This window comes from Saccostrea echinata, unplaced genomic scaffold (assembly GCF_033153115.1).
Source record: "Saccostrea echinata isolate AGI-Se365-2 ecotype Australia unplaced genomic scaffold, CSIRO_AGI_Sech_v1 ptg000032l, whole genome shotgun sequence".
NCBI lineage: Eukaryota > Metazoa > Mollusca > Bivalvia > Ostreida > Ostreidae > Saccostrea > Saccostrea echinata.
Window position 1 is genome coordinate 8,129,896 of NW_026889781.1, and position 17,690 is coordinate 8,147,585.

The 17,690-nt window shown below is 33.3% G+C and overlaps 1 protein-coding gene across 1 annotated transcript; it reads left to right on the forward strand.

The window, feature by feature from the left end:
* Window positions 1–4,421: 4,421 nt before the first annotated feature.
* On the forward strand, window positions 4,422–6,356 carry LOC133197920 (uncharacterized). The gene has a single exon (XM_061334097.1). It carries the CDS (start codon window positions 4,422–4,424, stop codon window positions 6,354–6,356), a length of 1,935 nt encoding a protein of 644 aa, XP_061190081.1.
* The last annotated feature ends 11,334 nt before the right edge of the window (window positions 6,357–17,690 follow it).

The following is a 17,690-nucleotide window of genomic DNA, read 5'->3' on the forward strand; positions in this document are numbered from 1 at the left end:
TGTAATGTATTAAAAGGATAATATTTTTCTTTACTCATCATAAATGTACAATTTTAAATAGAAATGATAAACTGAGTTTGACATCCAGTAGGGACTATATTTTTGGTGGGACTGTGGAGTATGAAAATATCTCCTTTCCTGCTTCTCAAATTCACTTAGAGAACAATACATTTAGCTAAGTTTTTTAAACAATCAGAGACTTAAAGAAATTTTGAAATGTAACTAAAATTAAAAATAATGCCCTAAAGTTTTAAAATATAGCAAATAATAATGATTATCTAAACAAACTTCAATCCTGTTAGCTTTTGAAAGCTTAAAACCTAAGAACAGATCTAAGCAAAAAATCAGTAAAAAGTGTTTTTTCTCTCTTACTAAACGGTCAAAGCTTTTTTTTTTGTATCATTTTGTATATTTATATGACTACTTTGCCATATGTAAAAATAAGAAATATTTAAATTATGATTGCCATGGTACCACAACATTCCAGTTGTTTAAAGTGATATTTCTTTGCTGCCTTAGGAACGCCGCTATGTTGATGTTGTCCGAAGGCTTAATATGCATTAAAATATACCTTTTATTTTGAGCTAGATTTTAATGTTAATTTGTAATCTATGTATGAATTTGCAGTCAATTTGTGATGAGAGTGTAATCAGGTATTATAATAATGCATTTTTGTGATGTCACATGACTTTGATGATCACGTGATTGACACTTATAAATTCATAAATGTTGCACAAAAATCGCATCGGCACAAGTGCAAAAGAACATTATTGAGAAAAAATTGTCAAATAGGTAAACTCATCATGATCTTTGGTACATATAAAGTGCTGGGGGCAAGTCTGAATTTTATTTCTTTGGAAAATATTCAACGATAAATTCAAATTATACATGTACATATACAAAGGGACATTTTCCACTCTTTATCGCATTTTCTACAAAATAGGATAAATTACATACAATCCCCCAGCAAATTTAAGTTATAGGACATACTTCTCTACTAGATTCACACAGAATATCTTCAATTCATCCTTATTAATCACTTGTGCCAGACAAATATGTATACGATTTATAAATTCTAACTCTGTCCTCGGACGTGTAAGGAGAGCGTTTCAGAGTCATTTTTTTGTTATTGTTTGAATTTATGTATATCGGACACGTTAAAGGAATTACGATATCTAATTGCAAATGTTCAACATCTTAATAGTACACTTAAGCTTAAAGAACAATCCAGACGCTTGAATCAAACAACAACGCTAAAAAATCTTTACATGTCATGTGAAAAGAATGCAAAAGTTATGACACTTTCGCCGTCATGTCAGCTCAAGTATGCAGTGACTTGACGGTCATATGCTATTATGACGTCATATCTTTCTTAGTTCAGAGAAGTAACTACAGTAGGAACAGTTTGATATTTTACGGACAACCTTATCCTAGCTGCGAATTTACTTACGTTTTAATCAGGAAACATATTTATTGACTCACCTTGAATAGTACTTATCTGGTGGAACTAAAGTTGAATATCATATATTGATAAAATTGTTGAAAAGTACAACACTAGTACTGTTGCTATGGTTACCAAGAAGGGAAAATATTTGATTTTGTTAATTTTATATCAATAATAAACCCTATGTGCCATCTTTTTGCATCCAGTTAGAGATTGGGTGGAAGTCAAAATTGAAAGTCAGGTCAGTTGTTCATAAATATCAATCATTAAAATTTTGGGAATCTACATACAAGGGAACTTATCCAAGGAAACAGAATATTTTTTCAGATTTTTATGCATATTTTTTCGGCTTATTTCTACAGCAACGCTCTATTTAAAGAATTGAATTTGAATTTTTTGAAATGTGAAAATTAGGATCACACCAACGCCTTTAAAAGTTGATCATCAGTTATATAGAAATATGCTTTTAAAAAAGATAGGATAAGATTAAAACACTGAGAGAGTAAATTTAAAATGCTTTCGTGGTATTAAAACCATGGCAGCCATTGCCAACCGATAAGAAATATCATATCTTTTGTCTATAATTTGCTTGCATTTCAACCTATAACTATTTTTAATCTTAATTGTATGACTTTATATAATTAAATGAACAAAATTATTACTTTTGAATACGTTGTTTCCATTGTAAGGTATGTAATAGTTGATTTACCAAACGTGTTTATCATGCATTTCAGACATCAGGCCTTCAACTTTCAGAAACAGTCATTGCCACTTGTTTGCTTTGCTTCAAACGTTAACTGTGGGACTCTGAACATATTGAAAAATGCCATTTTTCAAACTTTAGGACATGTTCCTATGGTAACCATGACACATAGAAACCAGTTTTTGCCTGATTTGAGTTTAAAGTATCAAAGACTTTTATCATAGAGATTTGGAGAAATTCTGAGATTATTCGTGCCACTGCTCCTATATGAAAGTTCAAGTCATTACAGAGAATGGCTCTTATTTATTCCAATGATTGCAACTAGTAAAATATTACAAAAAAGTGATGAATCTCAAATTTAAAATTTAAGTGCAAAAAGGTCAAGTCCATTGTACCGTTGCTCAGAAGAATGCACACTGACCCCCGATTTTGTTTGTGATTTTGAGTCGTGCTGTATAAATAATTACCTAAAATATCCCTCATGACAAATCCTTAACATTTCTTATGTGAGGAGTGACATACCTTTAAATAAATCTAAGAGTAATCTCATTCCGGATTTTTTTTTTAAAGCTGATATCATCTTTTAACAACACGTAATTGCCTATATTAAGGTGTTACAAAACAGATAACCCAATATTTTTCCCCAAATCCAAATTGTTTGAAACTTTGACATTTTGTTCTAGGATATGAAATCTCTCTTTATGTGTAGTTTGAAAGAAATTGAGCAATGTATGTTTTGTCCACATAGATTGAAATACATCCTATCAGTCCCCTGTATGAAGAGGGTGTTTTAACAGTCTAATTTGCATTGTTTAAAAATTACTATTTGATATATTACAAATATGTGTGATGCTGCTTATAGACGTGACCTTTTGTTTCTTTAAATTAGTAAAATATATTGAAACTAATATAGCCGAGTGCACTGTAATGTAAAAATAGAGCATACACAGTTTGAGAATTGCAAATTCACATGTAAATATGCTACACTTTCAGATCTGTTGAAAGAAAATTATTTATTCAAACTTTATAAAAATATCAAGAGAATGATTGAAATTGAAATAAATTAAAATGTGTCAAAATGAAGAAACTTGAACCATTGGTTTTAGATATTTTGGAGATTCAAAAAATTTAAATAAAAAAAAATTAAAATGTGTCAAAATGAGGAAAATTGAATCATTGGTTTTAGATAATTTGGAGATTCAAAAAAGTTCAATGCAAAAAAAAAAAAAAAAAAAAAAAAAAAAAACCTTTAAAATAATCATATGACGTCATGATGTTCGACCTTGGACCTCTAAATATGACATTGATCTTTACTGTACATAAAGCATACATATGCTCAAATATCAGGTCTTCTAATACAAAGCAATCAAAAGTTACACTTCATTTGATAACAGACGGTTAAGTCACATGTAAATGACAGAAACACTTTCTAAATGTAGGCTTGAGGATGTCCAATATGTATGATGTCTCAATTTTATTTTTTTTTTTCAGAATAGGGTTAATACATGTCATAGTTTATATTTTTCCTTTCAAAGAAAATTGATTATTGATATTAGAGTGATTTTATTCTTTTATCTAGCGTGTTTTAGAAGAAATGAGTTAAATTTTACAGGTGTTTTGTACTACCTTTAATGTTTCACATGAAGCAAACATCATCGATGTACATGTACAACCATAACCATGTTTAGCTCTAAACTTCCTCTCCTTCCAATTTACTTCTATATTATTAATTTTGTCAAAACATGTTAAATTCTGAATGTATTAGTGACAACTGTTGTTGATTAGGAAGAAAATACTTAAATAATACTTTTTTGCTAATTAAGGAAGGATTTCTATCATCATTTGATAAGAAGAAGAGCTTTGTATAAAATGAAATGTAATAGCCAAATGTTCAAATATGTTCTGTAAAAATGGACTTCATAAGACCTTCTCAAACGTAAGTTTTAATCATAAATATACATTAATCTGAAGATGCCTTTAATATTTCAGTCAATATATTTTATTAGAAAATTATAAATTTATATAACCGTGGCACAAAACAGTCTATATTTCATGTCATATTTTTAAATAAAAAAGAGGGAAAGAGAAAAAAAAATAAAAAACTGTTGATAATTACAGTTGATCTGCATAGGTTAGTGACGAATCTAAAAGATAACGATCTTTCTTTTAATCCTTTATAGTGGGATAGACATACATCATATATCCGAGTATGTGTTCGTAAAGCTGTGTCAAGAAGTGGGGACGTCACAGGAAGTGGGTGCCAGGAGAGATATAATGGATATCAAAGATGTGCTGAAGAATAAAATAAGGACATGTCATGACACCGTTGAGATGAGAAGTGGAAGCCACAAAGAAGGATTCAGACTGGAAGGATCAGATATAGACGTTATGAAGTGGCCAACAAATGAGACTGTGATCTGGGATTTATCTCAGTCTTTCTATTACAACAGATACAGAAAAACACTGATTCTCTGTGACTGTTCTGATAGTCCACCAGGTTACACCTTGTTATATATACTATCAGGAAGCCTGAATGGGATTATCGTTAGAGATTGTGTAGGAAGGAACATATCGAGTTCTGAATACAGACAGAGTTTTTATTATGCATCATTCCTTGTCCACTCCAATCCACTTATGCATATGCATGGACCCTGTGTCACTAAAACTCACGGAAAACTAGAATTTGATTATGCCTACTGTTTGGCCTCTGACTTTTGGCCTCCATCTGCCTCCTCCTGGATAGACAGAAGTCACTCATGGCCTCCTTCTCATATTGTTGATGACATAGTGAAAAGTGGATGTCATTTTGTAGCAGTTGGACATAAACTAGGAAGACATGAACATAATGAATGGAGAATATCTTTTTCCCTGGCGGAACAAAAACTTGTATATGTAATGAACCACTGTCAATTCTTAACTTACGGCTTACTTAAATTGTTTTTAAGAAGAATAATTAACAATGGATCAGGTGATGAAGATAAATTATTGTGTTCCTACCACATAAAGACTTCTGTTTTCTGGGCGATTCAACAAAATATAATACCCCACTGGTGTCCACAGAATCTCCTGAAGTGTTCTTGGGTCTGTTTTAAACTCATCCTCAAATGGGTGTATGAGGGGGTGTGTCCGAACTTTTTCATTCCAAGCAACAACATGTTTATTGGTAATATTTATGGTGAAGCTCAGAATGTTTTATTTATTAAACTGTATGAGCTTTATACTAAAGGTATCAAATCGCTGCTCGACACGCTCTTCATTATGTCATGTAATGCATGTATAGATATTCTTCGTAATCCCAGGTTGTCCATCTGTACAGATGAAAATACCCTGATTTCTGAGATTGATTTTGATGTCAATCTATTTGGTGAAATAAGCGGCAATGAGTCACTTACTGTCATAGATTTACAAAGCTGCATGTTGTATTTACTTGCAATAGAAGAGATGATAAATTCACCCCTGACACAGTATCAAGTCATTGTTCTACAGAAAGTTACAGGCTCTATCCTGCAGAAACTTGCTTTTATATTACATATGGATACTTGTACACAAGGTAATAAATTTATATACAGAGCTGACAAAATTTCCTGTCACATCCTGAAATTTGCAGCGAAGTTTGGTTGTATTTCTGACTTGTTGTACATAGCCATGTATTATTACAAGACATTTAGATACATGAAAGCATTGGCTATTATAGAGGTAATAAAGGTCAAGCTATCGCAGCCATACGTGATGCACAATTTTAAGGTCAATTCAAAAATGTATATCAAGTCTCTAAAAGGACAGTCCTGGTCTACAAAGATGAGACAAGCCGTTGCATGGAATATCAGTCTTAGCAATGAAATGCAATATATCAGTGAATTGATACCAGAACAAATATCTAGTGTACAACACGGTTCGGCTTTTTTATTTCTTCCACCCTCAGTGCTGTTATACATGCTAGAAATCTTCTGCTGCAGATGCGTAGACACAAGGAGAGCACAAACAGCTCTTTATGAATTACAGACCTTAGTTCATTATGATCAGAGGCAGTTTATACCTTTTGGTGTCATTAACATATCATGGCATATTTTGGGGATTTGTCAACAGGTAACAGGGAACTTCCAGGATGCTTTGTACTCATATCAACAATCTCTCAGAGAAGATCAACTCCACAGTATACAGTCTGCTACAGAAATGAGAATGCAGGCAATTTGGCAATGGAATAATTAAATTAGACACTTGTGAAAGAATTTCATTTTGAAGAGTTTATGCACTATGTTGTTCCTATTCTGTAATTTCTGACTGCTTAAAAACATACAGTTTTATATAAATATTGCATATAGTTGAGTGTAACATTGAAAATTTTCACCCCAAGAAAACCATTGTCTACCGAGGCGCAGCCGAGGTTTACACTGGTTTTCGAGGGGTGAAAATTTTCAATGTTACACTCAACTACATGCAATATTTATTATATTATACTGAATGTTTTATACAAATAGGACTCCAAAGTCCGATGGTGACGCCAAACCCCGATGGTCTGCGCCAAACCCCGATGGTTTGACGTCGGTAAGGACGCCAAAGTCCGATGGCCACGCAAAAGTCCGATGGCTCGTTTCCTATGATACACGTGCGCTAAAGTGCGATTGTCTGACACGCCAAAGTCCGATGGTGCCGAGAAACAATTAACGTTTATGACGTCACAATATTCCGACGTCAATCCTCGACGCCATAGTCCGTAATTCAAAACCAATAATTTAGGATGAGTCATCGAATACAATTTGACTGATTTTACTTTATGTTTGAACTCACCTGAGTTATTAGGATTAGTCCTTGCACACCACTTGGCGGATAAGGTTTAGAGAGGGGTTGCACCCACCCAAGACATTAAGGGTTAATCCTTGTACACTATTCAATTGAATAGTTTTAGTCTCGCACCCCAAAAGAGGTTTGACTGATTAGGGCTAGTTTCTCTCCCATCCAGGATATGTTAAAGACTTTTTGACCGATAAGGGTTAGCCTCGCACACATCCAAGAGATTAGGGTCAGCCTCGCACCCATCCGAAAGATTAGGGTTAGCCTCGCACCCATCAGGGAGTTAGGGTTAGCCTCGCATCCATCAGAGAGATTAGGGTTAGTCTCGCACCCATCCGAGAAATAAGGGTTAGCCTCGCAACCACTTAAGAAATTATAGCCAGTGATACAATATATTCTTTGCGTTTTTTAGTGAATCATATTACTTTGGCGTTTAAATACTTAAAATTTATTTATTTTAAACCGTTTTACCTTGGCGTGGCGCGGCATCGCAATTTGGAGCAGAGGTACTATGACGTCATAAACAATACTATTTTTTTCTGCGCCATCGGACTTTGGCGTGTGAACCATCGGGGTTTGGCGCAGACCATCGGACTTTGGCGTGACCATCGGGCTTTGGAGTCCCATCGCTCTTTGGAGTCCTACACATTTAACAGTAAACCTTGCGCACATAAATTTTGCGCAGTCACTATTTTTTGGAATATCACCCGTCGTCAAGCAATGTTGACTGTTGCTACGCTGGAGGGCATGGCTTCATCATTCAGCGAGTAATAGTTTTTTTTTAACAAACGTTTCTCGACGAATCAGATTCAACTAATTTACATGAAAGTATAATATCTCCATTTATATCTTAGAATGGTGTAATACACTATGATATTGCTGATGTTAGACGGATGACCTATGAATGAATTTCTTACAATATCAACTTTTTGAAAATAAAATGAATAAGTTGTTTTGCTTATTTTGTGATTTTCTTTGTAATTTTTATTGCTTTGAAAATGAAGTAACATACCAAACTGATTGTAATATTTTTTGTTTACACTATGTTAGTCTTCAAGATGAAGCACCAAATGATATTACATGATATTTTTTGCCAAATTTTATTGAAATTAAACTACAAAAAATGGAGGAGTGGCGTATCGAACGAATTACATTTTTAGTATCGATGAGAATACCGTTAGTAGAAATCAAGAATCCATAAAGAAATTTATGTACCATACTGTATTCTAGGAACATACAAAGTTTAAAGTAACTCTTGAATGGGAAGCTTTAAGCAAGAGACCCGTGGTAGAGCGTATGCTCTAGAGTCGCGGAGTAAGGAGTTGATCCTTACGTCACAGGTTCGAATCCCACTGTGAGACGTGGAGACAGGTCCTTCGGATGAGACCGTATAAACCAAGGTCCAGGGTCGCAGTAGGTGCTGGCACAGAATAGATCCCTCACTGCTCAATGGCCCTGAGTTCCGAGCATAGGTCCAAATTTGCAGCTCTCCACCTGCAAGTGGTGTCGTCTCCATATGAGGGAAAAATTCTCGTGAGGGATGTTAAATATCAAACAAACAAACAAACAAAAAACTTGAAATAAACAAATACAAAGCGATCTTTCCAAAGTTGCAAAGTTTCAAAGTTGCGGAAATTTATGAACTCTTTCTCAAAGAACACACTCAGTTAGGTTTAAATGATGTTCTGTGTTTTAAGGAATATAAAATTTCAAAAAATATTTATTTTCTGCCAAACATATAAACCATTGTTGGTTGTTGATTAAAATACAACATTTGTTCGTAGTTACTTCAACGCTTGTCTTGGAATAAAATAAAATTTTGGTAGCGGAAATCAATATTTACGATACTAGCGGATGTGTAACGTTTATTTTGAATTGATTGATTGATTGATTGTATATTGTTTTACGTCCCATTTGAGAATTTTTCACTCATATAGAGACGTCACCATATACCGGTGAAGGGCTTCAAATTTTGACCTTTACTCGGCACTCAGGGCCATTGAGCAGTGAGGGATCTTTACCGTGCCAACGCCTGCCGTGACACGGGGCCTCGGGTTTTAAGGTCTCATCCGAAGGACCCGCAACTTTCACTTCAAAGTGCCGAGCGCATGGCGAAGGAACGGTTGCTACCTATTTTTTATCGACTTAGGTCTGTCGCGGCCGAGATTCGAACTCATGACCTCCCGATCACGGAGCGAGCGCTCTACCGACTGAGCTACCGTGAACGGTATTTTGAATTGAGAAAAGCTTGAAATCATTTACATATCTACTTCTTAACTAAATTGTACATTGTCCATCATTTCACCTATATTGTTCAAATATTATTTCATTCAAAGATATGCATGTCACACATTTAAAACATTTTAATAGAACTATTAAAGTTTGATGTCGCCGCAAAATAAACATTTACTCATCTGTACATTGAAGTGAACTTGAAGCTTTGCTGAAATGATGCAAAATGGTTCAGTTATAAGTTTTGAACAACTAAGAAAAAATATATTTTATTGAATGGTTCAAAAGACACTTTTTGTCAATGTTTATCAAATATTGCCCCCTTGTATCATGATTCTAGTGGTTATAGATTTCATTGATATTTACGTGTTACTAAACAACACTGTTTCTTAATAGTCAAATTGACCTACAATCATTAACAGCAACATTAAAAGATAATTTGCTTTATTCCAATGGACGTCATCCAAAGAAAACACGAAGTATCCAATTGAAACTGATTTTTAAAAATTTATACACATTAATTATTCAAATGAAAAATCTAAACGTTAGTTTTAATTCACGTTATTATTTGTCTTCTCCACAGGACGATGCGGCCGTATAAACTGAGAATACGAGTTTAATGTGGGATGATTGAGTCGTTACTTTCAAGCGCGCAAGAGATTATCTGAGTGTCATATATAAATTGTTCTCGAACATGTACTGCATCATCATGTGGATGACAGAAAGCAGTTAAAACTAACGAATGATAAGGGATCCCTTTTGGCGGTGATTTTGCAATGTTAAATTGTCGTAGACTTTGAACATGCAGCAGTGTCAATACGCAAGTTGAACGACAGGGTTCAAATCAGGGGAAAATGATCTGTTGATGTAACCCAATTTGAAAGCCCAGGTAAGTATATATATATATATATATATATATATATATATATATATATATATATATATATATATATATATATATATATATATATATATATATATATATATATATATATATATATATATACATATATATATATATATTTCATCTACTGATTACTAACTCCTTTATTTCTTATGAAAACCACGGTCGCTTTTATATCTCATATGTCGTATTTCTGCCAAAGTTTTATATCCCCAACTTATTTACACCTTAGAGCTGAATAATGGAGAGAGGGGGATTTTACAATCTTGGAAGCGAGCAGAGAACTCATTTTTTTCATGCAATTTTTTTTCCTGCAAGATATCCATGATCATGAGAAAAGAAGACTTCAGGGATCTTATGTAGTTTTAATTTATGACTAACTAAGCATCATCTTGGGTCATTATTGAAGAGGGCTTATTAATTAAAATCATTATAATTATTGATATATTTTACCTCCCTGACGTCCAGGGGTAAAAATAAGATATAATGCATTTTTAAAACCCCGCTTTGGAGGAGAAGGGGGCAAACTGTTTGACCCTTTTGTGTCTGTCTGTCTGTCTATGTGTGTGTGAGTCTGTCCGTAATAATTTTTCACCGTTTTCTCAACAATAACACTTCGCAGATGTTTGAAATTTTATCACACTTTTTTGTCATGCCAAATGGCGGGATCCAATTTTGTACGAATCCGATGTCAACTTCCTGATAATCCTTGCGTCTGTCCGTAACAATATTTTTTCTCTGCAACTACTCATGGCAGATGCTTGAAATTTTAACACACTCTTTGCTTAGGCATGTCATATGGTTGGATTCATTATTATACGAATCCTATGTCAACCTCCTGTTTATCCGTGCGTTTGTCAGTACCAAACTCACATCATAGCGGGGGTATTACTAGTGATCATTGGTTTACATACTTCCTGTCAATAAACAACCAACCTTTGACCCTAATCCTGAACAATGAAAATAGGGCCCACGAATGTCAAAGTTTTGACCAAGGACTCGGGCATATTATATCCACGTCAACAGCTATGCTGTTTCACGTCCAGAGGTGAAGAGGAAGATTTTAAAAGACTATATTAGTTATAATGGCTTAAGCTTTGGCAAAACCTCAGAGACCATGAAATTCACCAAATGTTCTTCTCTAATAGATGATATAAACCAAAGTTAGTTACAAGTCCTTCGATCGTTATGGAAAATGAACTGGCTGTTTTTTTTTTTTTTAAATTTACGACCAGAGCACTAAGTAGATCTGATGTGCTCGAGAACGGTCGAAGCAAAGACAAATGTTCACCTGATTGACTCCTATGATCAAAGATGATTCATACTGTAACAGGCTTGTGTTGTGATAATGTCGTGATGATCAATAAACAACAAGGCTGTTGGTTCGAGTTTTAAACAAGACTGATTTCTTTATTATGGACCAATACTGATGGAAAAGTAAAGTAAAGAAACCCTGTAATGAAATAACAAATAATAAGTATTCAGCATAAAAACTATAGAATTATTGATCAATATACAATCAATATAATAGTTGTGTCAGAATCAAAGGGAGATAATCCAATTATATGAAATGTACACAATCAAATCTCCCATTTCTTTAATCAATATATATTTATCATAAAACCTTTACATTAATTATCTTGGCAATGTATATATATACATTATAAATTATTGTTAAGTATAAAAACAATATCATTCATACTATTCCACGGGAATGGGTCATACTGCAGCACATATAAGCTGCATACAATATACAGCAATAGGAATAATATCTACAAATCAACAATAAACAACTTTGTAGATATCTACACTGAGCATAAAATAAAGTTTACTTTAAAAATATGAAAAGTGAGACATCCATGAATTTACTATTTACATATAACTTTATATCTACAGTCTCACTCTCACTATTCATTTACTCCAGGAAAAGTGACTTAAGGAAATAAGTGCAAAATTACAGATTTCACATTTAATAAAATTAGAATAATATATTAACAATAGTATGAAAGAATTACTTACCATGCAAGTGGAAATATAAGTCTCAGTGTCAAAAGGTCTTATGGTATATGAAAAACTGTGTCACCAAGACATGACCATAAATTTCCACTGCTAAATCAGATCTAGAATTAACCAAAAAACACAAAGAAAACTTGGAGGGAAAAACAAAACCCAATCCAAAAGCACAAGACAAACTAAAAATACCAATGAAATTAAAAGATACAAAATGACTATGGCCAGAATATAATTATTCTATATATTTTATTATATGAGATTAACTCTGGACCTCTCTGGAAAAGAACAACTTAAAAGTCAATACACTTAACTACAGACTAAATGGATAATTATTTAATTCAGCTGTAGAAGTGTGCTGTAAATAAAAATATATACATAATTAGATCATATGAATAAATGCACATGCAATATGCATTGCTATGCACATGTGCATAATATATAAAAACGAGTCTGTCACAATACAACCTCTTTTAAAGTGAGTTTTAGAGTTACACAGATATCCCAATTTTCTTCATTTTAAGAATGATACACTATTCGTTTGACATTCTGGAATTTCTGAAGGAATTTCATTTCAGTTGAAGATAACAATAACAAATAACCGAGTATAATTCTACACTAGTCTTTTCTTCTTTCCAATTTGCTTTATTTAATTAACTTTTTTATCACGTGCTAAAGTTTGAATTCAATTACAGACAACTGGTTGTGGAATAGGAAAGAAAAAAATGAAAATAATAAATATTTGTGAATTGAGGTACATTTGTTAATTTAGGAATGATTTCTAATTGGTACAAAATGGTTGTATCAAATAATATGTCATTGGAAATATTGACGACATCATATCTCTAAAAATTAACTCAATTAGAACTTCCTAAACATGTTTTTATGATAACGATAATTACATTAATTAAAAAATCCAATTTGTGCCATCTGTGATAAGTTTATAAACAGATGGCACGAACCAGTCTTTTTAAGTATCTTCCTTGTAATTCTTCAAAACATTAATAACTTGTTGACAATTAATGATGAATAAATTTACATTCAAATGAAATATATGGAGATAACGAATTGTATTCAGGCTCAAAAGTCCATCAAACAATGCAAAATAGGAGCGGAGCAAACACGGACCTCCAAACATCAGAGGTGGGATTAGGTGCCATGGAGGAGTGAGCATCCCCCTGCCGACCGGTCACACCCGCTGTGTGCTCCTTGTCATGATCGGGAAATAACGGAAAAATCCGTCGACAATTCAGTGTGTGAATAATGGCCTAACAATTTTTATGAAAAACGTCAGTCAGCATTTGACTCAATGATAAATTGTATTTGCTGACAAAGTCATTGTATCGACCAAAAAACTTACGATATGATGACTTTAAACGACACAGCTGATATTCTTGTTTCATCAACTTGTTTGTCAATAATTTACCTCGTTTTAAAAAATAGTACATACCTAGAGCATGCTCTTGCGTCAAATAATCAAATGTGTCGAGCAAATACAAATGAACCTATAAAATATAATAATTATTGATTTAATTGCTCATTTTATGTCGAACATGATGAACATCTGGTGGTACTAAAATTTTATATAAAGAATATCTTGAAAATATTTCAGCAAGTTAGGTATGTTGCTCATGTCCTTAAGTGTAAAAGCAGGTACATGTATGTATACTAAGGGAGTAGGGGATCGGAGGGGCAATGCTGGTCTTCAAAGATGAGACAGATTTTGATTATAGAGGAAAAAAAGGAATGCCAATAAATTTGTAGCAATTAGAAATGAACAAGAAAAACATGAACAAAATGATTGGAGAATTGGTTATCATTTTTAACAACTAATTGCAAGCGTATATTTAAATGACACAAACAAGATAAAAACATTTCCTGCTACATGTTTATATTCAAATTAGAATTTTCTAATGTATTATCAAATAAACTCCATCAAGGGGCATAAATGCTTGACCCAGAGGCATGGAGTTTTCAATTTAAATTATAAGTTTCAATATCCAATATTCATTGTGATCAGGCAATCGGTTTCCTCTCTAGTTCTTAATAAGAAAAAAAATTGAAAATTCTATAGGATGCATATTTTAGAATATGCTAAGTTTAGCCCCATCCAAAGCTCACAACAATAAAAGCAGAGGTCAGGCATGCATTGTACTGGTTCAGCAAGAAGATAATAACCTGTAGCAATCGTACAAACATAATGCCAGATAAAGTTTCTCAGAAAATATAGTTTTTAAGATAAATTAAATTTTTAAAATATTTTCGCTCAATTTATTTCATCATGGGAGCTAACCATGGACATAGGGACTTCAATACGGGGCTAAGATATTAAAACAATGCTAAGTATTTTCCTGCTTGATGTCTCGAGAAAAAAAAAAATCTTAAATATTAGGAGGACAACGATGCTCTGGATCCTGAACAATGGACACGTTGGAACAATCTGTATGAATTTTAACAATTTGGTAGAGAGCTAAGAACTTATTATAATGAAGCAAACAGGTGTCCATCAAACCAAAATTACATAATATATAAATATGTACATTTTAAACATAAGAACAGCTTCTCCCAATCTTGTATTTGAACCATGGGCTTTGGCATTCTCCGTACCTGTGCCTGAAGTCTGTATGGGCTTTGAAAAAATTAATTTTTTTTGGTGAAATGTCGAGTACTCATTAGATTCTTATAAATAAAATGCCTGTTTGATGTCTAGAAAAATGGAGAAGATTTTCAAACGCGCAATCATTCTCTTAATATGACAGACACATCCATCCTCTAGAAGAATAAGAAGACTGTGGTTTGTGTCACATTCTTTGTACATGCAAAAACATTTGATGCATTTTTTAAATTTCTTATCTCAACTTCTTAATCTTAAGGATAATATGATCTTCTTTTAACATTCCATAGAGCGCCGTTTAAAATGGTTGGAAAGAAATAAATGGTACCTAACACCATTTGTCCAGTATAATTATAAATTTCCTTTACTTTCATAGAACTACACACGCTAACTCTCCATTCCCGCCTCATTTAACATTCATTTAATTTAATACTAATGACAAGTTGGCAATTAAATCTTTGTTTAATGCAAAGAACAGTTAATGGTAATTGAATAAAAATTTTGATACGAGTGTTAAATAGTTAATTCCAGCTCTTTTAATAAGGTGGTAGACGATGTTTTCCACTGAAATCAGGCTTGAAAGCATCAGCATATTTTAAAATATTCTTGAATATGGATAAAGTTTCCTTATTTCTTTCTTTACACATATAAAATTAATCCTATGTAATTGATAAAATACAACTCTTAAGTTGTAAACCCCTTTGAAATTGGTGAAAAAATTAGTATTTTTGTCGTTTTCCGTCCGTAAACAAATGCCCCCCCCCCCCCCCCCCCACGTAAAAAAGCTTTGGTATGAGTTTGAAAAATAACGATCCGTATTACCTGTAAAAGGAATTTTGGTTTCACGGGGGGGGGGGGGGGTAAAAATATTTTCCGTTTTCCGTTGATTTCTATAGTAAAAAACACAAGTTCTACCAAAATCATAGAGTTACCTCTCTTTGTTTTCCCAAAACAAGTAACGTTTTATGAAAATTCATATAAATATCTATATAGTATGAAAAATCATTCAAATGTGTTAACTTTTGAAAATTAACTTGGAGGTAGGCGGGAGAACAATACTACCGTTCGCAGTTTTAAGTAAATGTAATCCATTTCGTCAACCATGATGAGTTTTGAATTACGATCACAACAGCTTGTTATGATGCTGGTTAAAGTCTTATTCCTAATCAATTTTTGTGACAGAATGTTTTCTACATGTATAAAAAATAATTGACACAACAGTAAGGTATAGAATGATACGCAAGGAAATTTTCCTGTACTAAATATAGTACCTGAGACTTTTCATCTCTTACCTGGGTAAATGGATTCCTTTAGACATTCCCATACGTAAGTGTTTATGCAAACAATTCATGAAATAATATAAAAAAAAAATGTTTTAATATCTGTACCAACTCATTTTTTTTTTGGGAAAAATACAAATTTGTATATACATGGGAAAAATCAATTATACGTTTTATTACTGTCATTTCCTAAAATATGAATGATTTGTTTTACCACAAATGATAAGAGTGAATTGAAACAGAAAAGTGTCCAGTAAAAGCAGATAAACCCATAATAAAACTGTATAAAGAGAATGCCTACCGAGGATTCAGTTTTGGCATCAATAGAAATTCTCCTTCGGCATTCAATCTCGTGGTTTCATGTGAGTAGCACCTGCCCCCATGTTCCTGAATGCCTCGGAGAATTTCAATCAATGTCCGCCCTACAGGTAAGTCTCCTTTAATTTATCAATTCTATTAGGATTGTAAATATAAATAGTGTTAACAATTGCTACCGCATTAGAGATAGGCCTTCTCTTTAATATTATCATGAAATCGTGAAAATCAAATCTTTCTGAAATTTAAGGACGGGTCTCTAAAATGAGAACTACCGATATCTTATACATGTATATGAACTTAACAAAATAAATTCAAGAACAAAAACAACACCCGTTCAACGTTCAATGTAATCGCGGGTGCATTATTGACTTTTTTAATGTTACTGAGGTTTCAATGGATGTTATACCCGCAAGATACCTCAAAGGTTTGTCGCTACTCTGACGCTACAATACCTATCATTGAACATTTAAACGACTAAAGGGGTGCCGACAAGGTAAAAAAAAATATCGTATTTTGAAGTATTTGTTTTGTATGTTGTTTAACGTCCCTCTCGAGAATTTTTCACTCATATGGAGACGCCACCACTTGCCGGTGGAGAGCTGCAAATTTTGTCCTATGCTCGGCACTTACGACCATTGAGCAGTGAGGGGTCTTTTTCGTGCCAACACCTACTGCGACACGGGACCTCGGTTTATACGGTCTCATCCGAAGGACCGGTCTTCACGTCCCACAGTGGAATTCGAACCCATGACGTAAGGAACAACTCACCTCGGACTCTAGAGCAGACTCTCTAACCACTGCGCCACGCGGGCGACGTATTTTGAAGTAAACACTCATTGAAAGATAGGAAAGGGCGGGGTCAATATGGACTTCATGTTCACGTTACTGTCATTACTTGGTAGGTGTAAATATAAAATTTACAATTACAATTTAACAATTAAGTTATTTTTAATAAGAATTTACAAAATTATTGTATGACACATTTTTTTTTCTGATTTACAATTTTCATACAAAGAATTAGTTCATAGCAGCTGTAAGAGAAATTTAGCAGCTAATGCTATTTAATATTTAACCAAGAAAATGAAAACACAAAAGAAAAAAAAATGGAGATGTCATTTTGTACAAAACAAAGAAATAGGCTGGCACATAGCATCGTTTTTGAAAGTGAAGGGGGCGGGGATAGTTGACAACTTACCTGAAAAACTTTTGACAATCAAAATGAAAAAAAAATGGTCAGACTAGAATATCTTATTTTCAGGTAGTTTGTGTATATGTTAGTGGGGAGGGACTTAATTAGGTAATTCCAATTTTTTCCGACGAAAAAATGTCTTAATTCATGTACATGCATGTTTAAGCTTTACTGCAACAAAAAATGTGTGTTCAGGAGGGGAGAT

What these genes read in the sequence shown, in the direction of transcription:
- LOC133197920 (XM_061334097.1), top strand. Translation starts at nt 4,422, where the DNA reads ATGGATATCAAAGATGTGCTGAAGAATAAAATAAGGACATGTCATGAC.